The sequence below is a fragment of the Rhinopithecus bieti genome, unplaced genomic scaffold (assembly GCF_001698545.2).
Source record: "Rhinopithecus bieti isolate Rb0 unplaced genomic scaffold, ASM169854v2 scaffold_11944, whole genome shotgun sequence".
In the NCBI taxonomy this organism is placed as follows: Eukaryota; Metazoa; Chordata; class Mammalia; order Primates; family Cercopithecidae; genus Rhinopithecus; species Rhinopithecus bieti.
The window spans coordinates 842,620-869,218 of NW_016807378.1; the positions used below are offsets into that span (position 1 = coordinate 842,620).

Consider the following 26,599-nt stretch of genomic DNA (forward strand, 5'->3'; position numbering starts at 1 on the left):
AAAAAAAAAAAAAAAAAAAAAAAAAAACCCTGCTAGGCAGTTGAAATACTCTGGTTCCGAAGTTTTAAAAAATGAGGCAAGATTATATAGTGAGAGTAGAAAAAATAAGATGAAGTGGAATCACCTATGACAATCTGTCATATTAGCCATTATGAATTTCAACATCTGCAACTGAAAAGCTACAGAAGTCAAAAAATAAAAAACAAAGAAGATTCCCAAGGACCACAGATTGTTTGATGATGTTGCTCTAAGATTTCGCCCTCCGTTTATTTCACACAAAAATAAGTTAAGTATAAATAAGATGAGGAGAGCTGGTGTGTACTCAGGTGTGTTCACTGATGCGTACTCAGAGGGGGCATGAGAATAGCCAAATGTCTTTCTTCTCCCACACCCACTACACAAAACTCTCCTCCATGTTGCTGCAGAGTAAGAAGGAATCCACAAGCCGAGGCTGGATCAACTGCTGAAAGTCAGAGTCCTGGAGGCCTTCGGGGCAGACCCCAGCCAATCTACGCAGAGCAGCCTGGGGAGAAGACAGAAGAGGTGACACATATCAGACTGGGCCATGTCAGGTACATGTATTTCCTTCACCTACCCTGAAATGTGCCTTTCAGGAAGTGGTGCATTTACCAGACAATTTGGGCTGATCATCATGTTGGCCACTTGGCACCCATCTTGGTCCCCTGGTCAACATAGCAACCACATCTCTTGTTCACCTGGCTTTATTTACACCTTGATCACTAAACAGATGTCATCTGAAAGCTGTTAATAATCTTAGTAATGGTCTTTACTGTTTCCAGATCCCTAAAGTAAACTTAGAATAGCAAGAACTATTCATTCATCCATAAATTCAGCAAGGTCCTATAGAAAGCACTATGGAAAAAAGAAGAAAAGAGGGGGAGAACATATTGTAAAAGTAGATAGAGATTCTGCTACTGAGAAATTCAACATCTGGCAATGGGGATGAACAGGAAAGAGAGGTGCTGGCAGAATAAAATCACTCCCCAGCTCCCCACACAATAAGCAATGACTATGCTATTTCTGTTTTATGTCCATGTGTCCCTGCTCATATTCTTAATCTGCAATCCAATGCTCTACTTCTGAGCTATACCCCCTCCTCCTTGCTCATACTCTTACTTGTGACTTGAAGTGACTTCCTGCTCTTGTCTATTGTTACCTCCCCCATGAAGCCTTCCCCAATTACCCTGAAGCAGAGACAGTCCATCCCTCCCTCCTCTGTGCAACCAGGGCCCCTAGGCGGACCTCAAGTTTCTCACACTTGACTGTAACCAGCTTTTAGGTATTTATCTCCCACACTGGACTCTGAGCTCCTCGAGAGTAAGGATCTTGTTTTCTATTTCTCTGTTTCTGTAGCACACAACACAGAGGTTGGCACAGGAATCAATAAATGTTGACTGAAAAGAAATGAATAAACGACGTGCTTTAATACTGAGATCTGCTGATAGAGCAACCTGAAACTAAATGTGAGCTGTGCACCTACCTAGACCTGTTTACCAGTTAACTGAGGCAATGCATGTTAAGTGTTTAATAAATATTAATTTCTTCCCTCTTCCTGGGCATATACACAGCAGGGAACAAGGTACCTCTCCTCTCCCATCCCTGGAAGCAAAAGAGTGGGGAATATCTAGAATGGCAAAAGAAGCAAAGAAGGAGGGAATGCAAACACCGAAGATCTCCCCATAGCACCTCACTTAATCCCTACATGATATTGCAAGCTAAGTGTCATGATCTCCATTTTGGAAATAAGGAAACTAGGGCTCAGAGGGGGAAAGTGGCCTTCCAGACATCACACAGGAGTCTGACTCCAGGGCACTCAGACCTACACACACAGGTAGGATGCTGCAACCCCAGGATACAAGGTTATATTGAGCATAAGGCAGGGGTACCGCTCATTACCTGGACATGGCAGGTAGCCTGTTGCCGAGAAATCAGGCCAACAAAGTGAAAAGAGAGGATAGTTTGAGCTGGTTGCTGGGAGTCGCAGGCGCTGTCATGTCCAGGCAGGGTCAAAGAGAAGGAGCGTGTGTCTCTGTGCATTAATGAGCAGGGTCTGTGACTCTAGCAATGTGAAGTAGACTCCCCAGAACTGTCTCTAACTAGCATATCTTGACTCTCATGGAGCATGGTTTACCCCATGGGCTAACGAGGGTAAACCTCATAGCACTTTCTGATTCTTCTTGGCTCCAACTGGGAAAGATAACCCCATTGCCCTTGAGTTTTCACCATGAAAACAGAACCAGGGATTTTCTGAAGATGAGGAAATAAGGCCACCAGTGCATTTTTGCATCATTAGGGATAAAAAATAAAGCAAGAAGGGAGACAAGGAGACACAGAGAAATAGAACATAGACTTACCAAGAGAGCAAATAAGACAGAAAATGGAAATAGCCAAAAAACAGAGAAAAAGAGACAACAGAGAAAAAGAACAAGAAGGAAATATTAAAACAGACAGAGAGGAACTTGGTGGAGAAAAAAGACCAAGTATAAAAAAGAGATGGAGAAAAAAAGAGAAATCGTGGCAAAGAAAATAAAAGAGAGAGCCCTTAGGAGGAGGGGAGATAATAGGAGAGAGGTAGGGTGAGGTAAGGAGGCAGAGAGAAAAAGGAAGGGGTAGAGAGGGAGAGAAAGGAGTTATGGTGATAAAAAGAGGGGAGGGAGGGAAAGGAGAAAGAGAAACTGCTAAGAGAGAAGGCAAACCCTAGAAAGAGAGCAAAGCAGAAACCAAAACACAGCAGAGAACAACAGAGAGAGAAGAGACACCCTTACCTCCCCACGGTCCCCAGAAAGTCTGCAGGACATGAACCCTACCGTAGCTCAGAGCACCCCCTCCTCAGTGTGCAGCAGCCTCAAAGGACCCTGCACCCTTGCCAACCCTTCTCTCAGCCTCTGCTTCTCTGGGAGGGTTAAACAGCTAGTCATCCTAGAATCTCATTCCCAGATAGCCTGAAGGCACCCAAGCATTAAACAAGCCTGGCAACCTACTGACAGCTGCTTCATTCGGGGAAAACCCATTCTGTTTGAGAGAGATGATCTGCACTGCCACCTTCCCAGACAGGGGAGACAATAAGTGAAACTTCCTCCCTCCACCAGAAGGGAGCCTTTGAAGCTGGAAAGATCTTGGGGAAGAACAGGAATGGTGGTTTCTAACTCCATCTGCCAGGCTAGACTCCAAGTAAATCTCACCAGTCAGGAGACCACACTCAAATGTTGGAACATTCCTAGGGACAAACCATGGACACCCCCAAGACTGGGAGCTAGGAAAAGGGGAAGCAAGTCTATCAGTCCCCAAGTCAATTAATACATAGTCACCAAACTCAACATCCCATGGATATACAAAAAGCTGGAAAAAGTCCCCTGCCCTGGGAAGGTTCCAGGCTAGAGGGGGAAAAATACAAATCCTCCTCCATGAGTCAATGCTGGAGACCAGTGCTATAAGAGATGGGGAGAGAAAGAGCATGGCTTGGAACAAGACGGTCTGGTTGAAAAGTGCAGGCCTCTAGAATCAGGCAGGCCTGTGTCTGAATTCCAAGAGCCTCCCCTTACAACACCCGGGACAAAGATAATGGAACCTGCCTTGGACTGAGTCAAACAAAATCCAAGACAGGAGGCTCAGGTTCATGCCATTTATTCTTTGGCATTGCACCACACAGAGCTCCTGGAAAATTTTGTGAAGGAGAGAGATTTAGATCTAAGCTTCGAAGGATTGGCAGAATTTTAATAAACAGAGTTGTAGAGAAAACATTTGCTGGGAGCAAGGGTCAAGGCACACAGTTCAGGGTGCTCTGGCTTAGCCCAGGTGGACAGGGCCTGGAAACAGTGGGAGGTCTGCAGGCCCTAGGGATGGGTCGGAGTCAAGACTGAGAAGGGCTGAACAGGTGGACAGTGGCCCAGAAATAATGGGGAACCATGGAAAGGTTCGATGGAGATATCATGAAAGTGTCATGATTATAAACTGTCATTAGGAAAATTAACTCAGAAGCCACAGGGAGAATGGATTAGGGAGGGAGGGGTTCTCTTCAGCATCCACCAACTCATCCACAGAACAAATATAATCCCTTTTTGGCTTGAAAGTCCTTAAAGTGATTAAAGATAGTAGCCAAGCTCTTCTGTGTGCTCTCCTTCACACTAATAAAAATGATAGCAGTAATAATCACAAGCCCTCATATCTGAATGGAGCTTTATAGTTTCCCAAGTGCTTTCAATGCTACCAACATTTCCTCGGGGCCTATTCAGAGTCAGGCAGTGGTAGTTGGGGCCAATCATTACATGTTAATTTCCTCTCACTTCACTTGCTAGAACAGGCGGAATTAAGAGGATCTGTGAATTTGAATGAGAAAAAGTTACATCTTTATTTTCACCAACCTGTAACTGAAACTTAGCATTTCCTTCTATTGCAATGTGAATGCAGCAACAAACCATGGCGTCTTCACAATCCCTGTGACTTGTAATTTCCCAGTAGAAATTACAGATACTTTCACAGCCCATGAAAGTTGTTGAAAATATTTTCAAATACCATTTATGGTCTGCATGAGTCAAGATGACAATACTTATTAGACTTACTGCTAGGTCTTATTTAATGTGTTGACTAAAAAGCAAATATATTAATATATCACATATTTTAATAGTTTAATAATTTTAAATATAATTGGTTTTGGTTTTAATTCTATATATTTTATTTTATTTTGCATTTAAAAGATTATTCTGAAAAGGGGTCTGTAAGCTTCACCAGACCACCAAAGGCACAAGAAGATTAAGATTGCCTTGAACGTACCAAAATAAAAGCCACAGAAGGGCAGAGATTTTTGTCTTTTTTACCTGCAGCTGTATCCCCATAGCCTAGAACAGTGAATGGAACACAGAATCATTCCATAAACATTTATTGAATAAAATGTATAGCATTGAACAACTTATCAAATGTCACACAGCTCATTAATGGTACGACCAAGACAGGTCTGATTGACTGCAATGCCCCACTGTTTCTACAACTGCGAAACGCCCATCAGAAACTCCCAGAAAAGAGACAAGCTCAGCTCAAAACGGGCTGAGGAGAGGACTTTACTGTGAGACAGCTTGAAGGATCTTTAAATCCATCACTTCCCCCTTGTGTTCTTTGATCACAAGAGCCAGCACTTTCTTCTGGAACTTAAGGGTTCTGTTTATAGAGTGGCTTCCCTGCTCCTAAATGTTTTCAAATGGAAGCTACTCTACTTTGGGAGTCCTTACAGCCCTAGTAGGGAAGAATATATAGACGAAGTGTGCATTCTCTGTCTGGTACTATTGATTATTTCATGATGGACCCCTAGCAAAAAGAAGTTGGGTGGGGACTTCCTAGGATACACTTGCTTGTGTTCAAGGTGAGGATCCAGGTTGCTGCTGAATAGTCCACTCTGTCTTGTTGTGTTCCTTCTCGTTCTGTTCCACAAAGGTGGAGGGAGCCACAATGCTGGAAGAGTGCCAGCAGATGGGCTTCCTGTAGGGATAAGTGGAGGCTTTTCTCCCTTTATTCCCTTTGGAATAGGCAGGGGATATCCTTATCCTAGCTCCCTTGTTGTGCAGGCACCATGACATAGACAACACCAACTAGCGTTCCACGGGAACCTCAAAGGTTCCTGTTCCTAAAACTGTAGTGGTAGAACAGAGGGAAGAGGGAGTTTCTCAGCCATCATCTTTCACACATATTACCTCATAAAATTTTCATCACGATTTTACGAATTAAGTGAAACAAATATTACAATGATCACAATCCTAAAGAGAAAAGCTAAAGCCCAGAGAGGTTTTACGGCTTACTGAAGCCAGCCACAGCACAGCCAGTTCTCCTGGCCCCCTTGTCTGCATCCTGAAGGCCAGGGGAAAAGCTGGGGGAAGACTGAGAACTCACCAGGCAGGCCACGAGCACAGCATCACTGCTGTTCCTTTCTGATGGGGATCTGCAGAGCTCGATGAGACGGGACATGCCTGTAGGAGACACAGGGAGAGCCTCAAGCCCAGGACGGGGCCCAGTCGGGCCTGACCCAGAGGTTCTGGGCCTACCTTGCACACCCAATCTGCCAGAGAAGGGGGCTGAACCCACCTCGGGGAGTCTGTGGTGGAAACTTTCTATTCCCTCAGTGGTGAGCAGAGCCTGGTCAGGGTCAGGCCAAGCTGAAGCATCCAAGCCAAATCCACAGATGTGGGTTAACATTTGAATCTTTACCAGACAAAATTCCTAGCTGTGTCTTTTTTTCTCAAGTGCCAATTTCAGCCAGAAAATATACTGTGGCTAAAATAACATAAAACTATAGACTCTACTAATATTTCCTAGGGCTTTACTGAGCAGAGTTAAGTGAATGACTTAGCTTTGCAATGCAGACTGACTTCTTTCAAACTTTAAGAAAAAAAAAAAAACCCTCATTATACGATAGCAGTAGAAGGTATGGAAAAGCAGTCTGTGTGTCCATCCTCTGTAATGTCTTGAAGGAGCAGGAACCCTCTGCTGCCCCAGGCTGTCCCTCTGGGTACCTGGAGGATTGGTGACACTGCCATGCCTTTTCTCATGCTTCTTCCTGAAAAGCCCTTTCTCAGCCTTCACATGGGAGTAACTTTTACTTACATTTTCAAACCACAGCAGAGGACTCGCCCCCTTGTTAAAACATTCTTTGACTCACCCAGATAAACATGGGCTACTTCTTGTGCATGCCAAATGCACCACGGACATGCTTTGAGTGTCACTCCCATGATACTAAAGTGAGAATATCCCTTTTTTTATTTGTCACCTCCATGAGGCTGTGAGCCCCTGTGGTCAGGACAATGTCACATCCAGTGTTACATGCCCAGCACTCAGAACAGAGCTTAGCATAGGGTGGGTGCTCTGAAAATATTTGTTGGGTAAATAAGTGACTAACTGAATGAATGAGCATGTTAATGAGTGAATTAATGGATGAGTTAATAGTGAATAATGAAGTCATGAATGGTTAATGAATAAATGAACTAAAGGATACATTAATGAGTAAATGAATGAGTAGATAAGTAAACAAATGAATATATGAATAACTGAGCAAGTGAATAAATGAATGAGTGAATGAAATAATGGGGTTCTTATTAACAGTCTGCAGGTGAGTCACTGTTCTGGCCAACTTTTACCACTCTAGGTCCTTTCTCCCTCTTGCTTCAGCCCCAGGTTACAAACTAGACTAGGGGCTGCACCCCTGAGCCTCCATCCCAGCATTTTCTAGCCCCCAGAGATAGGGCTTATGCCAGCCAGCCCTTGCCCTGTGTCCACTGTTGCCACCATGAAATCAGAGCCGCTCCCGCCCCCAATCCCCCCATTCCACTCCAGTCACAGCCAGCAAGCACCACTCACAGCTGAGCCGCACAGCCTCCCGTGCCACATCTGGGTCTCGGCTGAGACGAGCCAGGGTCACTGCAGCTTTCTGCTGGACTCGCTCACAGGCTGCCACCTCAGCAGGGGTCCCAGACCTTGGCTTTTCAGACAGCATGCCCATGATGAGCTGGACCCCTAGGCAGGAAGCAAGGAACAGTTGGTACCTACCCCCAGCATGGAGCCTTCCCCACGGGGCCAACTGGACAGGTGGCTGCAGGGTGCAAGCAAAGGCTGTCAGGATGACTTCAGGGATCTCACCCACAGGGCAGAAGCTGGAGAGGGCTATTTCTCCATGCCTTCTACTCCTGAGGGTGTCTTCATGTACCAAGTCACTATACTTGGGAGGAACATCTGAAGACATCTTTATTTTTTTAGTGCTATCATTGAGCTTTTACTCAACACTGTGCTAAATGCCTAGTAAATGTATAATGCCCTAAAACCTTCCAGTAGCCTCATGTATTTGGTACCATTATAATTCCATTTTGAAGCCCAGAGAGAAGTGAAGTGTCTTGCCCAGTGTCACATGGTTAGTAGTTGAGGGAGCTGCTACTACAATTCAGATGTAGCATCACATTTAGGATTAAGAAAACAAAAACGAAAGAAACTCAGATAACTGGTTTCTCTACATCACCTCTTCACTTCTGATACTGGCTGCATCTGAGACAGGTCCAGTAGTGATGAATCCCCCAGGTAAGAGGTGATCCAAACCTAAGCTGGATAACGACTAGATCAAATGTTTTAGAGTGAACTCAAGCTGGAAAAGGGTGCAGTAGTTAGACTGAGAGATTTCGACCTGAATAATCTCTGCTGAGAAGCCTCCTACCTCCCCCTGAAATCAGATTTGTCTTCTGATTGTTCTAGAAACCACACCCACATCCACTCATACCTCCTTGCCTTTACCCAGTCTTTCTTTCTACAAGGGATGCTGTTTTCCCTCTTGATGCTCCATCTAAAAAACTCCATCCTGCAGGTTGTAGTAAAAGTTCATCTTCTGTGTGAGCTGTTGCCCAACTGCCCATCCCACACTCCCCTCTTCTGCACCCAGTGGCTCCTGCAGCTTAGAACTTAAGCCAGATGTTACCCAAGAATATTGTTTTGCTTCATTTTGTTGCTCCACACAGTGTCTACAATTTTTTAGATTTTTGATAGTGTGCTAATTGGAGGATTTCTATAAAAATCTAGATTTCTGACTTCTGAAACTGCCTCTTGAATTTTAACCCTAGGCCCTCATTTCTGCATAACAAATTTTTAAAGCCTATTATGAGTTCCTTCTTTAAAAGAGATTGATCCTGTCTCTGGTGAATTCACCTCATCCATTTACATTACCTGTCTGAATTGTGTAGACATCTAAGTTTGCAACCTGTGATTTAGACCATGGACTCTCAAAGCCCAGCCTGCACAACATGATTTGCCCTGTCCAGAGAGGCCTGTCCTCCAGTAGACCCCAGTTGCACTGACACCTTTGTTGGTTCCTCAAATCCTGCGCTGCTTTGGAAAATAGCTCCTTCATTAAACTCTCTTCAGGTAAACCCCGTGAGACTGCCACTGTTTCCTGAAAGAGCAGAGGGTCTTAGCACAGTGCTCATTCTGTGCCAGACAATCTTCTAACATGATTCATGTTAATCCTCACAACATCCTTATGAGGTAGGGATTATTTTTATTTTACTGATGAAAAAACTGAGAGGTCATATGGTTAGTAAACAACAGTGCCAGGATTCAAACCCACAGAGTATGGCTCCAGTTTTCAACCTCAATCACCATGACAACCTCCCTCTGTTGCATTATTCTATTGTAGATGTTATATTTCTATCATATGTCACTTTTGTTAAGTTGTGCTCTCTGTCTAGACTGTGAGACCCTCTAGGACAAAGGCAGGGATTTAGTTATCTCTGTTCTCATTGTCTAGCACAATGCCAGGCACATATTAGGTCTCAATAACTGTTTACCGAGCGAGTCAGTCAATAGCACTTTGTGAACCATAAAACCCTCTACAGATGCCAGATATTCCAATCTCAAATTCACAGGCCTTTGAAGACCCACTCCCACTGAACACTTCAACATAAGGCTCTGTAAGTGTCGAAAGAACAGGGCACAGATGCAATAGCTCAGCTTCATGGCCTCAGCTGGCTCAGCAACGTTTCTCATTATTAGCTCAATCACATAAAATTAACACAAAATGATGTCCTTCAATTAGTAACAGAGCAATGGGGGATGGGAAAGTGTATGTTTGTTAAGACAGCAGGGAAGCCTGGGAGAAGGGGGTTTAGCAAGAGCAGAGGCAGCGGGCCCAGGCTCCCAGCTCACTCCGCCTCATTAGCGTCTCTGGTTTCCAACCGGTTGCTAATTGCTCCCTTATTTTCCAGTCACAGGAAGCCCTCACCATCTCTGCTCCCAGCTGCAAGGCAGCCGCCTTGTCCGTTGGCAGAAACAGCTTCCATCAGCTCCCAGGCCAATGAAACCTGGCCCACCCCACCTGGACCTCGGTGACATGTTCAGCACCAGATGGAACAAGGGAGCAAGTGGGAGAAGAGATGCTCTCAGTGAGGGCTCACGACATTCAGGTTGTTCTGACCTGCTCTACCACTCACCCCTTCCTCAGCTTTCTACTGCAGCCAAATCCAATAAGATAGGAACAATTTAAAGTTGGAATGTATCCCTTGGCAGGAATAGATTTTTTTATTTGGTGATCTTAATGAAATATTTGCCTTCTCCTCACCACCTTATTAAAATACCAACCATCACCACCCCACCCTGATACTATCCTACTCTTCTTCCCTGCTTCATTTTCCCCAGGGCACTGTCACACTATCATCACTGGACATTTGCTATCTTCTTATACATTATCTGTCTTCCACTAGAATTTAGGCCTCACAAAAGCAAACAAATATTCACATATATAGGCCCAGTTGCCCACATACAAGCACACACATATACGCTCATGCAAGTGTGGAGACACGTGTACCTAATTTTTTTTCTTTTTTGAGACAGAGTCTCGCTCTGTCGCCCAGGCTGGAGTGCAATGGCGTGATCTCAGTCCACTGCAACCTCTGCCTCCCAGGTTCAAGCAATTCTCCTGCCTCAGCCTCCTGAGTAGTTAAGATTACAGGCGCCCACCACCACACCCAGCTGATTTCTGTATTTTTAGTAGAGACGGGGTTTCACCACGTTGGTCAGGCTAGTCTCGAACTCCTTACCTCAGTTGATCCACCCACCTCTGCTTCCCAAAGTGCTGGGATTACAGGCGTGATCCCTGCGCCCGGCTACATGTACCTATTTACATACCCGCACAGGCATTCACACAAGCACAAAGACCAGTCCCCTACATCCAGATAATTCACCTAACATGTACAATGCTGCAAAGACATACCATTCTCCTGAATGATGTCAGAGGCACACTGCTCCAGGACAGACATGTTTGCCAAGATGGTCACAATCTGGAAAAGAGAATTTAGAAACTGAGAAAATGAGCACACCTGATCCTAATGGTACTCCCTACAGACAGGTCAGACAGGGGCTACAAAGCTTCCTTTTATCCTGTGACTCCTTCCTGTCCACCAGGCCTATCCTTCCAAGGCATTTTCTTCCATCCTCATGGGCTCCTGCCACCCAGATGTATTTCCCCAGTGACTAATACCCATTTATCAGCCTACGGCTATAGCATGGCTCCCAAGGGCCCCAGGACACCCTGGAAAGACTAGCATAACCCTGGGTGAAGTTGGGGCCCAGCTGTCTTTCTGCTCTGGTCCCCAGTCCTGAAATGCAGACAGAACAAGCAGGTCCCTGGCCCCTCAAACTCCTCTGTGCTGGCTTGTCCTTGATAGCCAGCTCTTACTCTGGATTGAGTTCTTCCATCCCAGCTTCTTTCCTGAATACTAACCCTCACCTACTTTCAACCTGTGATGAATGAAGGCTAAGGTCACGTTAGAGGGCATCAGTAGGAAGGGGCAGCATTATCAAGCATTGGGTATTATATGGAATCTGATGAGAAAGTGCATACTCAGCTGCACGTTACAAGTCTGTGGTAAGCCTCACTTATCAGTCATCACTGAAAGTCTCTGCCTGTAGGAAAGCGGTATTGACACCAGGTGGACAGTGAGTCTCAGTTACAGCTTTATGGGTTGTAACCAGCCTCACCTGAAATGCCTGGTACAGTCAAGGGAGAAAAGAACTCACTAGCACAAACTGGATTAAGGAATGGCCTGACAGAGGACTCATTCTGGAGACCCCAAACTGCAAAAAGGTGCCAAAATGCTACTAGAATAGATTGGAAACATGGCACCTATTAACTCAGATACCACCCACAACACTGCTCCTGACATAAATAGCAAGAAGAAAATTCACCCACTTTCACAGAAATGGACAGTGCTCTCAAGTGGTAATTAAAATAAATAATTAAATTAAATTAAAAAACAATTCTCACTGATACAAGCCTCTGTCTCTTGAAAGGTTTCTTCAAAGCTTGCAGGATGGTATAAGCAAAGGTTGTGCTCCTACCCCCTCCTCTGAGACAGCAGTTGACAGTCTACTGAGTACAATTCAGGCAGCTAAAATTCTGAAACTGGATAGTAATATGATGTCTACCAAGAAAGAATATTATCTACATTTTAATTACTCTGTATAACAAATATCACTATTTTACTCTGGATAACAAATACATTTAAAAATGTCTTCTTTTAAACAGAAAGGAAAAACTTTACCATATTAGTAGAATATCTATCTCTCTCCTTTCCCTCTAAACACATGTTGGAAGGGGATTCCGCATTCTTAAGCTGCTGCAGCATGTGTGTGTGTGACAACCCCTTCCAGCTCAGACCCCATCAGGGGCCTGGTTGGATGAGCATGACTACAGTGGGCTGCCAGAGGAAGGACAGGAGAACACTCCAGAACCTTTATCCTGAAAGCAACTCTGTACCACCAGGTGTTTTATGACAGGGGTGATAAGCTCCTATTTGCAGTTAAGAAGATAATAGGACTAAAGGAGGTTTAGGACCTAGAGGATCTTTTACTTATTTATTTACTTATCTTTGTACTTTTTAAGATCGTGTTTGTGGGCTCAGTGGAAGGAGTTAGAGGAAAAAGCTGGGTTGGAAAGTTCCCCAAGAGGCATCGTTTGCACATTCTTATGAGGGAGGAGGTACATGGCCAAGTCTATGTCAGTTTAGAGTTTATTTGGCTATCTCTGGGCTGTTAGCAGGATATATGGACTCTATTTCCACCACACAGGGGCTGCGACGTCCCACCATCACCAGGCTGGCCTCTCTGAATAAAAACACTTACTTGACATGCAGATCCATGAAGGAAGGAGGGAAGGAAGGAGGAAGGGAGGAAAAGGAAGGAAGGAAGGACAAACTAGGAAAAGAAAAGGAAAGCTTTGTCTGCGGCAACGAGTTCATTACACAGTAATTATTAGCCATGTCACAGGCACCACGTAGGTCTTTGTGTCAGACTAATTTAGATCCTGTTAATGAAAATTACTTCCTCCTTACAGAGCCTGTACCCCATGTGGTTTTCTGGAGGTGCAGATGAAGTATTCAATTAAGCACAATTTGAATAAATGCCAATTATGCCCTGCTTTGAGTCCCCCTTGTAAAACATCCATTTGTGCACCATAACACAGAGGGGAAAGAGGTCAATGTTTATCCTCACAGTCAAGTCCATGGGTGGGATTTTAGGGACAACTGTTTTACCTGGTTGGATACAAGTTAGCAATGCTGTCAGGGGGCAGAGTGCAGGAGCCAGGCAGTTTCCCCAGCCCAGGCTAATTCAGTCTTGCCTGATGATGTTCAATTAAGTTCTATTCGATCTAAGTGAAAGGGCACCATTCCCTCTGCAGTTGTTTGGTGAATCCAGAGGACATCACCCTTGAGAGAAGTCCAGGTAAGAGGTCAGTATAATGTAATAGCTAAGCATGTAGCTCAACCTACATCTAAATCCTGGCTCTATCACATTTTGCTATGATCTTGGCCATGTTACCTAACCTTCTATGCCTTGGTGTATTCATTTTCTATTGCTGCTATAACAAATTATTGCAAACTTAGTGGCTTAAAATGACATGATTTTATCTTGCAGTTCTAGAGGTCAGAAGTTCTAAATGAGTCTTACATAGCAAAAATCAAGGTGTTGAGAGATCTTCATTTATTCTGGGAGCTCTAGGGGAAAATCAATTTTCTAGCTTCTATTTTCCAGCTTCTGGAGGCTGCTCTCATTCTTTGGCTCGGGGGAGTATATCCTTCTGACCTTTGCTTCCTTAATCACCTTTGATTCTCTGACTCTGACCCTCTTCCCTCCCTCTTACAAGAACTTCTGTGATGACACTGAATTTACCTGGATAATCAAGGATAATATTCCTATGTCAAGATCTTAACTCAATCGCATCTAGAAAATCCCTGTCGCTATATAAAGTAACTTATTCACAAGTTTTGAGGATTATCATGTGGACATCCTTGGGGGCCCTACCATAAGAAATAAAAATAATTCAACCAGGCACTATAGCTCATGCCTTTAATCCCAGCTACTCCAGAGGCTGAGGCAGGAGGATCACTTAAAGCCAGGAGTTTGAGATCAGCCTGAGCAATATAACAAGACTCCGTCTCTAAATAAGTAAATAAATAAAAGGTATCTTTTAAGACCTGTATGGGCATTCAGTGAGTTAATATCAAGCACCCTTTGTTAAATAAAATAAATATGGTTCGCTCTGGGCAGGAGAACCTGAAAGGACTCAAGCCTTGACAGACTGTGTCAAGAAACACTAGCCAAGTAACATGCAGCACTCGGGGGGCTGAGCATTCGTGTGGCCAAGACACGCTGCTAATGTGAGATTCCTCCCAAAGGGGACCCTGTACCAGAGCAGGTCAACCCTTCCCATCAGAGGAACAGCAAAGTGTGTATTCACTACCTTCTCTGGCATTTTCAAATTATTTTTTCTTTGGCCTCCAAAGACATGAAAATTGAGGCAGACAGGAAATTGATCCAGGATAGCAGGGGACCTCCCATGTCACTGATTCAAGAAAAAATGCCCCTGTGTGGTAGGAAGGAGGTTGGTGAGGCCTTTTGATGTCAGCACACACGGAGGAGACACACTTGTCTGCAGGCCAATGAAAAGGTGTGAACCAGGCCTACCTCACATCCTAGCAGTGTCTCAGCAGTCTTCCCTCCATGCCACTTCCTCTACCAAAGAGCAGAAAGAATCCAGACAAGGTCATTGATTTGTAGAATTAAGGGATCTAAGGGAAGAAAGGTGTGGTCTCTTTGAACATACTTTCTTTTCCAAGGCCAGAGAGGCAAGAGAGCCCAGGAGAAGGTACAGCCCTCTCCTCTTCTGCTCTCTTTTGAGCCTCTCCCTCCTGCTGGCAGATACGGCCCAGGGCCCAGGGTGCAAGACCTGAGAGGGCTGGACAGGTGTGGAGACTAGGAGAAGGGCTCCTGCCTAGACCCAGAGACAAGCACATGGCTTCTTCTCTCTGGTACATGGGTCTTCTTGTTGACAGGACCAGCTTTCCCTTACTACTAAAGAGGCAAGACTGGAGGGCTAAGATTAAGGCTGAGGAGACCGCATGATAAAAGCCATAGAACTGTTTTGGATGTCAGTCCTGTACTGCTGGTGAATAGGCTGAAGGGCTCTCCTGGGTGAAGCCCAGCTCTCTCGCCCTGGGGATTACACGAATGTTGGGCTGTAAGCCCACAGTATTAGAGAGCGTATAAAGGTCAGACCATATTCTCTGTGCTTGGTTTGCCCTTGGCTTTGTAGGGAGGGGCTTCTGGACCAGGTCAGGACAGGGTGTTGGGATCCTGGATTCCTCCAATACTACACAATATCCCTGATATGGTTTGGATCTGTGTCTCCACCAAAATCTCACGTTGAATTGTAATCCCCTATGTTGGAGGTGGAGCCTGGTGGGAGGTGATTGGATCATGGGGTGGACCCTTCATGAATGATTTAGCACCATCTTCATGGTGCTGTTCTTGTGGCAGTGAGCGAGTTCTTGTTGAAAAGTGTGAAGAACCTCCCCCTTCACTCTCTCTTGCTCTTGCTCCTGCCATGCGATGTGTCTGCTTCACCTTTGCTTTCCACCATTATTGTAAGTTTTCTAAGGCCTCTCCAGAAGCCAAACAGATTCCAGCTTCATGCTTTCTGTATAGCCTGCAGAACCATGAGCCAATAAAACCTTTTTTTTTTTTTTTTTTAACAAATTACCCAGTCAGGTAATTTATTTTATTTTATTTTGAGACAAGGTCTGGCTCTTTCGTCCAGGCTAGAGTGCAGTGGTGCCATCTTGGCTCACTGTAACCTCCATCTCCTGGGCTCAAGCCATCCTCCCACCTCAGCTTCCCAAGTAGCTGGGACTACAGGTGTGCACCACCATGCCTGGCTAATTTTTTTTTTTTTTTTTTTTGTAGAGATAGGATGTTGCCATGTTGCCCAGGCTGGTCTTCAACTCATGAACACAGGTAATCTGCCTGCCTCAACCTCCCAAAGTAATGGGATTACATCAGGCATTTCTTTACAGCAATGTGAGAACAGTCCAATACAATCGCCACCACATTAACTATATTTCCTGACCCTACCTTCCTGTTCCAAAGCTTACATTCCCTGTCTCAGACCCATCCCAGTCTCTGGTTCTGTTAGAGAACCCCGTCCCATTCATTATTGAGTATACGCTTTGGTTCTAAGTACTTTACAAGCATTATCCCATCTAATCATCATAATGACATGAGGGAGGGAGCAAATGTTATTATTCCCATTACACAGATGAGGAAATTGTGGCTCAGAGAGGTAAAGTGATTTTTCTACGGTCACATAGCTGGGAAATGGCAGAACCAGAATGTGAACTCAAATCTGTCTGAACTAAAAACCTGTGCTGTTTCTAATATGTCACATATGTACACAACAGAGCTTTATAAACTATAGAGAGATTTTGAGATGTGAGTCAAAAACGAAACCCTTAGTGACTGGCATTTCCTGATAAATGGTATTCACAGTGAGGTCCCAGAAATGTTACAAAATCTAGTCATTCTAAAATGCCAAACAGATGAGGTATTATTGTGGGAAGTATATACTAGCACTCCTGCCCTTATGAAAGCAGTTAATTCCTGAAGGCCACAAAAAGTCAGGCTCAGTAAAAATCTCTATTATATATTAGACAAGATAATCAGGTCTCTTCCATCCTAGATTATCGCTGCTTGACAGACAGGGCAGAAGTTCACCAACACATTTGGAGGTAGCCCCTTTCCTATCTCCCCCTGTCAGATCTGTTGCTGGATTCCATGGACAGTATGGCTCCTGGAAAATACTTCCTAGGCATGAAAGCATAGGACTATCCATGTTGCTTGTCAGACTTTTCAATGGCTGACCATATCAGCTGCAGCCCATGCCACCTTCTTGTAGATTAGCCAAAGGGGATAGAAGAGCCAATGTCCAAGGCTGCCCTCACTAACATCCACACCCCAAGGGTGGCTACAGGATAGGCATACGCAACGAGGCTTCTGTTGAACAAATTAAGTGGACCTGGCTTGCCAGGATGATGGAGGGGTTCTCATTGTCCAAACAGAGGTGGTCCGTATAGATCCAAGACTAAGAGGTTCCACACAGCATTGGCGTCACTGGCAGATTCATTACCGGAAGCCTCATGGGGCATTTAATCTCCTAAGTATTTCAGGGGGTGGTGAGCACTTCAAAACCTAATTCATCTTCTTTGTCTTCATTACAGAGAGCCCTCTGATCACCTTAATCCTCCCGCTGCCACAGGAAAGAGCCATTTGTTTCTTTAATGGGTGCACTTTCACTAGCTAAGTGGTTGTTCTGAGCCAGGGCAGAAGGTGAAGCCATCCTGAGGACGGTGGGGGACGTGCCTGGCTCAGACAGTGGAGTAACATGAAAAGGTGCTGACTCCAGGTGCAGAGAGAACTATCTGCTGGCAGCGTGGCCACATTCTCTCCTCACCCTGATCTCCTTTTCATAGGACTCAGTGAGGCTTCAAGAGGGGGCTAGTCATTCCTTGTGATAAGAAGGGGACTTCTACACATAGAGACACAGGACGTCCAAGATGGAAGAAGTCATGCCCATTTTACAGATGAAGGAACTCCTCTCTGGAGGTTCCCATTCAATGCTGTGTGCCACACATTCAAAGGCCAATTGTAATAACATTGACAGTGGCTTCCATTGATTTAATAGCTTCTATGTGCCAGAGTCTGTACCAAGAGTTTATATTTATTAATTTATTTAACTCTTATTTCAACTTTGTAAAATATGTATTATTTGTTTCCATTTTACAAATTAAGAAAGTGAGACTCAGAGTGAATTGCCCAAGGTGACAATGATTACTAATAGCAAAAAAGCTTCAAACTCAGGTTGTCTGAATCCAGAATTCCTTGTCTTATTGCCTCACTACTGGATCTTGTATGAAATGACTAGAGTCAGCCACAGGAGAGGCACTTGAAGGTGAAGGCACCTAAAATTATGTCAAGTAGATGAGAGACCCAGCAACTGGAGGTATCTATCTGAAGAGAACAAGAGGATGAGTAAGGCAGATCACAAAGGGTAGGCCCTCCTGTCTCCCTCCCGACTACCAAGGGTAGACATGGGGCATGTCTCCCTCAGGAGTCAATCAGGCCAATAGCCAACCAGGGTACACCACTCTATCTGTTACTGTCACACCTTGTCTCTATGGGGACTTCTCCAACTCTTAGAAGTAATAAGATTAGACTGGAAAGGAAGTCTGGAATCATACATATCATACATAGTTTGGAGGGCCAAGTTGAGGATTTTGGATAATTCACTACTCATGCTCTTCTTTGGAGCATCACGTTTAAAAAGTAATGATATTCACCATTTATTAAGAACTCAGTAGGGGCTAAGCCTTATATCAGGTCCTTGCATATCTTATTACACTCACCCTAACAATAACCCTGCAATGTAGACATTAATGTCCCAATTAATAGATGTGAAAATCCAACAACCAAGAGCCTTTGACTTGCTCAATGTCACTCAGTTGATAAATGGCCCAGGGAGGACCAACACTCAGTCTGTGGTTCAACAGCAGCACCAGCTCCTTTCTTCAAAGATAACAGCAGATGAGAGTCAAAGATCAAGGTCTAAGTCAGGATTTAAATTTAATCCTCATTTAAATGCTAGCTAGCTGCCTGCCAACCATTTAACTTTGGGGACATCCTCTTGAGCCAAAATATTCTTATCTATAAAATGGGGCAAATATTACCAGTGTCACAGTATGTTTAGAACCCTCATATACAAATGCTTAGATACTAGAAAATTCTTTCCGAACAGGAGCCTCCATAGTCAGCTGCCCTTTTACAGGCGATTCTAAGGATAAGAAATAACTGACGAAGTTCGGGGAACTTCACCAAAGGCACCAGCTCTACGCTAGAGGCCTTAAAAAATCCTAGGGAAATACAGAACATGGATCATGCCCTCAGAGGAAGAAAATCACATGAAATAATTAAGAGGAATAAATGTCATTAGATAAGTCAACACTGCATTGTGAGGCATGAATTCTAAGAAAAGGAGGCAATTCCAGAGAGCCAAAACCATTAGGGAAGGCCTTCCTGGAGCTGCTGGCATGGGACAGAAACCAAAGCAGCTTCAGTTAAGAGATAAGGCTGGAAGAGGTGATGTTGTGGGGGCTAAAATGCAGACAGGGATAAGCTGAGTTGAGGATGAGAGGATCATGTAACTTAGAGCTCAGGTACTGGGAGGAATTTACAGACCACCTAATCTACCACCCCTACTGCTTGCTGGTGATGTGGGAGGCCAAGTGTGGCCAGAGGTGAAATGGGATAAAATTCTAGAACATCAGAGTTCAAAGAGCCTTTAAAATACCCCCATTCTATGTCTTCGAACACTTTTAATAGTAAAACCCCTTTTCTACCAAAGAAAAGCTTTCACGGAGCTCAAATATACAAAGAAAATTACGACTGATGTAGAGGCTGAGGCCCCGAATGAAGGTTCTGCTCCAAGCCCCTGTTTCTCATAGAGGTAAAGAGGGAAGCAGTTCACTATAGGGTTCAGTGTCAGATGGCCACCAACATGACCAGACACAGACTTTCAGAGGATGTCTAGACACCTTCTGTGGGTCTTTCTGTCTCCAAGAACAGGCAATCTGAACAGAGATTGAGGAAGGCCTTTTAGTGGCTGGGATGGGCAAAGCAGGTAGGAGATCTCATAGAGAGGCTTCAAGGTCAATGAGAGATATGGAAAACATATTCCTTTACCTTCCTCCAGCATGTAAAACTCATAATGGGATGGGTAAAGGGGGTAGGAGGTCTCAAAAAGAGGCTTCAAAGTCAATGAGAAATGTGGAGAATATTTACCTTCCTATAGCATGCAAAACTAACAGTACCCCCATGCTCTCTCCCCTGCCTCAGAAACTAAGAGCTGGCCTCCTAACCTCTGTCTCCATGGCCATGGGCCCTGGGCTCAGTGCCTTCTGGGCATCTTACCTGGTCCCGAGTGTAAGGCGTGTCCACTCTCTGCTTGTCACTGCAGGCTTCCAGGAGGACACGGATGGCGTTCAGCTGCAGGAGCATCTCGCAGGCCATTGTGTCAAAGAACGTGATGTTGGCAAGGGCCGCAGAGGCCAGCAGGAAGACTTCCCCTGATGAGGCCTCTTGGCACAGTTCTGGATGGCAACGAGAAAGAAAATAACTTCCGTGCCAAGTGTTTTCATATCCGTTGTCTCATTTGGTTCCCACAGTAGCTCTGGGAGATCTTTTGAGCAGGTGTTATAATAGCCATTTTACAGATGAGGAAAGTGGCTACTAAGAGGGAACAGTATCTGTCTACACAGGTGGCAAATGGGATTTGAAACCTGGTATGTAACTCTACTCACTCCTTCATCCAATAAGTATTTATTGAATGAAAACTATGTGTCAGGCACCACTGGGGTCTTGGGATGGCATAGTGAACAAAACAGGTCAGGTCCTTGCCGTTGTTGAGCTCACACTACACTAGTGGGCAAGAGAAAATAAACTTTAAAAAAATTACTATACATAATTACAAAGTCTGAGAAACATGAGGGAGAAAATAAACAAGTGCTAAGAGAGAATAACTAGCGGTCTGCTGAGGTGTGCAACAAAAGGTGTCCCTAAGAATGTGACTTTACAGCTGAGACCTTAAGGGAAGAAATGGGCCAGTCATAAAAATACTTGGGGAAACAGAATATTCTAGACCAAAGGAAAAAGAGATATCAAGCCTGTGAGTCGGGAAGGAGCTCCCAGTCCATTTGTGTCTCCGGTAATGCACACTAGCCTGCTGCTAAGCTTGCCTTAAGGAAGAGACTAAAGGTGAAACAGAGAGACTATACCCCTCCAGCTGACATCAACAGAGCTTCGGTGCTTCCTTTCAGTTCCAGGATAAGGGTCATCTGGCAGCAAGAAAGTCCTATACCAAGTTTCTGAATGTCAGGCTCTTTATCTCTAATCCTAGTGGTCCTAGCTTAGCCCTACCAAATTCCCCCATTTACCATCTGTAATTGTACTAAGGGCCTTTAAGGAGCAGAGTGACCTCATCCTTCCACCACCTGACACATCCCCCATGGGCTCCACAGAACCTGGAATGGATGCCCACCAAAAGAGGAGGCATAGATGGGCTCTATCCATGGTGCTTCCCCCATTTCAGTGGACCTGACATCTGGCCCTCAGCTCCAACTTGACTACCAATCAAGGTACTTCTCCAGTCCAGTCCCTCTCCTACTGATAACACCTCTACAAAACCACAGCAGGCAAGGCCATACTTCAGAAAAAGAGTCCCAGGAGAGAAAGAAAGTTCGGGAGACAAAATTGAGCTATCTTCTATCCTGGTCCCTAGTTCTTGCCTCCAGACACTCTATACTTCCAGGTTCTGATGCAACTGCCACCTCTTGGTACCTACCTGTGAATGCACACTCTGATCCCTACCTTTTAGTTTTAGTAGTAAAACCCTTTTTCTACCAATAACATTAGTCTAACACCTGCAGTGGGCCTTGCACTGTGCCATTAAATTCTGAATACCTTCAAATTAGAAAATGATCGTCCACATTTACAACTAGCTGAATCTTAGAGAAGCTAGTAGTAGCAGCAGCTACCATTTATTGAGTGTTACTCACTGCTGTACATTTGTTTTTACTTCATTACATCATTTAATCCTTACAACAATCACATTTTTATCACTATTTTGTAAATAAAGAAATTGAGGATTGAAATGTTAAGTGATTTGCCCCTGGTCTTATGGCCAGTAAGTAACTCTTTGAGGCTAGAATCAAATCCAGGTCTGCCTGACTCCGAAGTCGCCATTCTTTCTACACTCCAAGTTGCTTCTGGTCTCTCAGCCTCTTTGACTCATTCCCAGCAATGCTTCCACAGACGTGCGTTTCGGTTCTATCAGGAAGGTAATGCCTCCCTCTGGGCAATGTTGCTCCCCACAGCCCAGGTTTGACCATTAGATAATTCAAACTCTTGATCCAACCACCCAGGACTGGAACAACAGATTAGCCAAGGTATTAAGAACTCTGATTTCCTTTATCCAATGATTGCCCTATCCTCTGATTTTGGGGAAATCACTGGAGTCCCCAGCCCCTTCCAGGCCACCTCCCTACATCCAAGGTTTTGGGTGAGTCTACAGAGCTCATCGGCCCACTTTGCTGTAGGATTCCTTCTAGGTCCTAACACTCCCCCTCATTCTCATTCAGTTGCTATTGCTGCTGACACAGCAATTATTAACACAACCAACTAAGTGCCTTTTAATTTTGCTGCACATTTATTTGAACTACAGTCTGAGTCACCTGGGATGTGTTAGGAAGATTAAATTGAGGATTCCAGTGACTCATTTATAAATGTTTCCAGGGAATGGCAAGAAGTTGGAGGGCTATTTCCCACCAAAAAACAGAGCTCTGGCTTCCTGCCCAGAAGATATCTGCTGAATCTCAGAGTGGACTATACAATGCATCTTCATCAGGATGAAATAAATAGGAAGATTCCTTGGCTCCAGGGAGAAACCCAGCCTAGGCAGTGAAGCAGGAATGAATATATGACAATAGTGAAAGGTCACTTTGACTATATGTACTTTCATTTATTTGATAATGTTTATAAATTGAGAAATTTTCTATGAAGTTTACAATTTTTGTCTTATCTTTAAAGGTCTGTGCCTTTCCTACATGGTAACAATCAACTGAAATTTACCAGTGACTACCCCTTTAGACAGTGCATGGACTTTTCAATTTGACACAGGACTCAAACACCTTTATTCTTCCACCTGGCTCTCTTCAACTCATTTACGTTTCTTACTGGGCTCTGGTGGATGTTGAATATGAGACTCCTGGCCTAAGTGAGTCCTAGTGCTGTTGTGTGGCCTTGAGAAAGTAACTTAACCCCTCTAGGCTTAGATTTCTTCACCCAGAGAGTATGCTTGGAACTGTAGGGTCTCTTGAGCTCCCCCAAGCCAAGACTTTCAACAATGGGCTTCCATGTTTTCTCAATTTTGAATAAATGTGGACATTGGCAAATTGATTCCTCCCAGCCTGACCTGTGAGTACCACTGCCCCCATGACTAGAATCAACCATAAAGTCAACTTAACTGATGTCTTCTATGTGCAAAGTACTTGCAGATCTCCAAATTCTGGAGTTAGAAGGACCCTTGAGAGAAACGAGTTGCAATGTCTTGTTTATATTAGGAAAACTGTGAAGTGGGTTTTACAATGTGACATGGTAAGAAGTGAGTGGCGGGATCTCACAGCACCGCCACAGGCTTGCTGCACATAGCCACTTGAATGGATAAGTGAAAAGCCCGAGTCCAAACCCAGGGTTCTGACTCCTAGCCCAATGTTCTATGTTGCCCCTAAGTTCGTGCTATTTCAGATATTCCCAGCCCTGACATGGTCACTCCAAGAGCTAATCCTAAATTTTCTGATGAAATTAAATTTTATTCCATTTCAATTAGATATAGATATAAAGAGAGTGACAGAGAAATAGAAACACAGATCACTACTAGCACTAGCACTTTTAAAAGAAATAGGTGGGTCACAAAAAATTTCCTGGGGATTGTTACCCAGACTGGCCCTTTTAGTTTCTATAATTTAGCAAAGGAAAACTAAGAAAAGAGCATATTTCAGATACAGATCTATGATTCTCCTGCCAGGGGTACATATGTTTGAATAGGGGAACCTAGAGGAGTCAAAACTTTCAAGGCCCCATGATATGAGACCAATGGTGGGATTTTCAGGCAACAGGTTGTGGGGGGCTGGTGCTCTCTGAGAAACCATTTTCCCCAGTCATTACTCTCATAGTCACTGGGCACAAGGACTGAGACTTCAGGAAAAATGCCTATCAGAGTCTCTCAATCTGAGTATCTGAACCTCAAAATTTGAGGCACCACTCCTTTCTGGGGTTTGTCCTGGACTCCCTTCTGAAAGGCCATTGAATCCCAAACTGACAATAATTCAGGTTGCTTCTCAGAGGGCCACATACATTTTAATAGGAAACTCTTGACAACAGAGCTCATCAAAGCCTAATTCAGATCCATTAATGGTGGGATTTCAGCAAATGTGATCATCTATGCAGGAGATATTTGGGGTGCAATGAGTGGCAGATGGGAAGGCCTTCCTGGCTATTCCTGAAGACAATTGTGCAAAGGCCCTCTCTCCTAGTGGTCCCACTGCCCAGGGTGACTCACTGACGAGGGCTGTCACGATCTCCTCCATGCTCTCCATGAAGCTACTGAGGTGCTGGGTGACGGGCAGGTGTGGGGAGGTGACCTGGGCCACCACAGCCGCAGCCTCAGCCCGTGTGGCCTCTGAGTGGCTGTCGTCAGTCAGGATGTCGGCCAAGCACAGAACGCCATCCACCTGCAGATGGAGAGAGGGAGCTCCCCTGTGCATCCTGGGTGAACACCACTGCCCACGACATTAATGAGACAGATTCAGCACCCCCTACATGGAAGCCAGCTCTGGCTTCCCAGAATAGCCCAGGACCCCAAGTGGAGCCAGGGACAATCCAGTGACAAGGCCCTCAGAATGACTCAAATTCTGGCACCTAGAGGCCTCTCCTTTGAGTCCAGCAGAGATCAGTAACCTTCCATGGGCCTCCTAGAGAGCAGACATCAAGTCAAGTGTCCAGAGGCAGGACCCTGGTCATCAACCACAGCAAATTGTCATAGAAAGAATAGTCACTTAGAAATCTCACATCCCCGACTTCTAATCCTGGACCCCTCTTCCTTGCTATGCAACTTGGCGTTAGTCACTTAGCCTCTCTGAGATTCTGTTTCATCACCCTTCAACAGGGTGTTGTGGGATTGAAGAGATAAAGCAGGCAATGCCTGATCTAGAAGAGATGCTCAAGAAATGTTGGTTTCTTCCTCATATTTAGCAACAGGATGAGCTTAGTATTTCCTTCCCCATCTTGTCCTCCACCATCCTCCCCGATAGAAATGGGGCTGCTTCCCTGGAGGCCTTGCTTTCTGTGCCCAACCAGTAAGGAGCAAACCTGAAACTGGTGGGACATTAGTGCCAGATAAGAACATGTTTCCAAGCTCTGCCTGGATCAGACCTGGTATAACAGCTTCTGCTGAGCATGTGCTTACAGTGTGGCAGGCACCATTCTATAGAGTGCACATGTTATTATACAATCTATTCCTTACAATAACCCTCTGAGATCAGTAGTATTATTATCCCCATTTTACAGACGAGAACTCTGAGGCACAGAAAGGTTCATTGACTTGCCCCAGATCAAGAACTTTAAAAGCAGTGGGTTGGGCATTCAAACTCAAATGGTCCTGGTGTCAAAACCCAGGTTTTGAACAGGATATTATGCTGCCTCCTAAGAAGTGGCATCTGAGCTCAGACCTCAGCCTCCATCAGGGTCAGTACACAAAACCTGCTGGAGAAAAAGAGGGCAGGAGCTTGTCAAGATTAGCTCTGCAGTGCTACTGCAGCCCCTCAAATGCTCTGGGCACCAGCCTGCCTGGGGACCCTGCCACCAAGCACCAAGTCCTTCTCGGGTTGGGAGTGGGAGGTAGGGATGAGGCAGGGGAAGAACAGGAGAGGTGGGGTGAGGAGCAGCCTGTGCTCATTCCCTACACCTGCCACAGACCTGAGGCTTCTGTCCCTACGTCTTCCTGCCACTCAGCTCCTGTGGGCCTCCAGAGGTCTGCATTTCGTTTGACTAATTACCACCACTGAGTTCTGTGCCTCCCTTAAATGGCTCTTGGGAGCTGTAAGGTCCATTAGCTGTGAAAGCCTTTGGCAATTTCAGACTCAGAGGAGATAAATGTGGAAACAGGAGCCCAGGGAACTGTCCGCAATAAAACTCACCTGGATGTGCTTAATAAAAGGGAACAAACAGCAGCCATGTGGTCCCTGGCAGAACTGGACTCATGCCAGGTGTTTAACTAACAGGCCTTCAGAGAGGGGCCTTGTTTGGGCCTAGAAAAGGGAAGGGAAGCAGGGGCTAGAAGCAGGAAGCAGCCCTATTGCCAACATAAGAAACCTCTTACCCCATCTGGCCTTCATCCCTTTCATCCTTCCAGCACAGATCAAGCTCGTTGCTAAGAAGTTATAGGATCATTAGTGGGGAAATGTCTCTATCAATTCCGTCTCCTTAATCTCAACATGGTTGCAGATGCTATCCTGGTTCCCAGCTCAGATGTGAATACCAGTCGGACCCAAACCAGTAACTTGCCCTAATCCCCAACACATGCTTGGAGATAGGCCAATCTGAACATACCAGAGAGGCCAAGGAGTTGATGGTCCCCAGGGTCTGCTGCCACCCAAGGTCTGGCTGCCAGGCCTGCTCCCTAGTCCAGACTGCTGCTCTGAAACCCCACTGAATAAAACATCCCTGACATATACTGCATGCCAAGCCTTGTGCTGGGAACAGTGTCCACTGCAGTGGGGGAGGTGATTCACATCTACAAATTACAAATGAAGATGCTCTACAGAGGGGCCTCCTGGAGGCTACCCTGACTTAATGTCCATGCCTCAGGTGGCAGACGTGGCCCATTTTGGGGCTCCCATGCCCAAGTACCTTTGCTATCATTGTCACATTTATCACACCAACAGGCTCTGTTTCTCCAAGTGAGGACTGTGGACCAGCTGCATCGAATTCAGTGAGAGTTTCCTAAGAGCAAGTTCCTGTACCCCACCCAGACCTATTCCACCAGAATCGCCAGGGAGGCTTGAGAATCTGCTTTTTAACAGCTCCACAGCTGACTTTTATGTGCCAGCAATTCGGAAGAGCA

The 26,599-nt window shown here is 45.1% G+C and overlaps 1 protein-coding gene across 4 annotated transcripts in view; it reads right to left on the reverse strand.

Moving 5' to 3' along the window:
- Nucleotides 1-216: 216 nt before the first annotated feature.
- INSC (INSC spindle orientation adaptor protein) overlaps nt 217-26,599 on the reverse strand; it is a 135,071-nt gene continuing 108,688 nt past the window's right edge. For all 4 annotated transcript variants that reach the window (XM_017881613.1, XM_017881616.1, XM_017881614.1 and 1 more), the window contains 6 exons: nt 24,038-24,209; nt 19,834-20,012; nt 10,748-10,814; nt 7,360-7,515; nt 5,899-5,975; nt 217-523 (listed from right to left, as the gene is read on the reverse strand). In XM_017881613.1, coding sequence (XP_017737102.1) covers nt 395-523; nt 5,899-5,975; nt 7,360-7,515; nt 10,748-10,814; nt 19,834-20,012; nt 24,038-24,209 — 780 coding nt within the window. In that variant the 3' untranslated portion in view covers nt 217-394. The remainder of the gene's footprint in view (nt 524-5,898; nt 5,976-7,359; nt 7,516-10,747; nt 10,815-19,833; nt 20,013-24,037; nt 24,210-26,599) is intronic.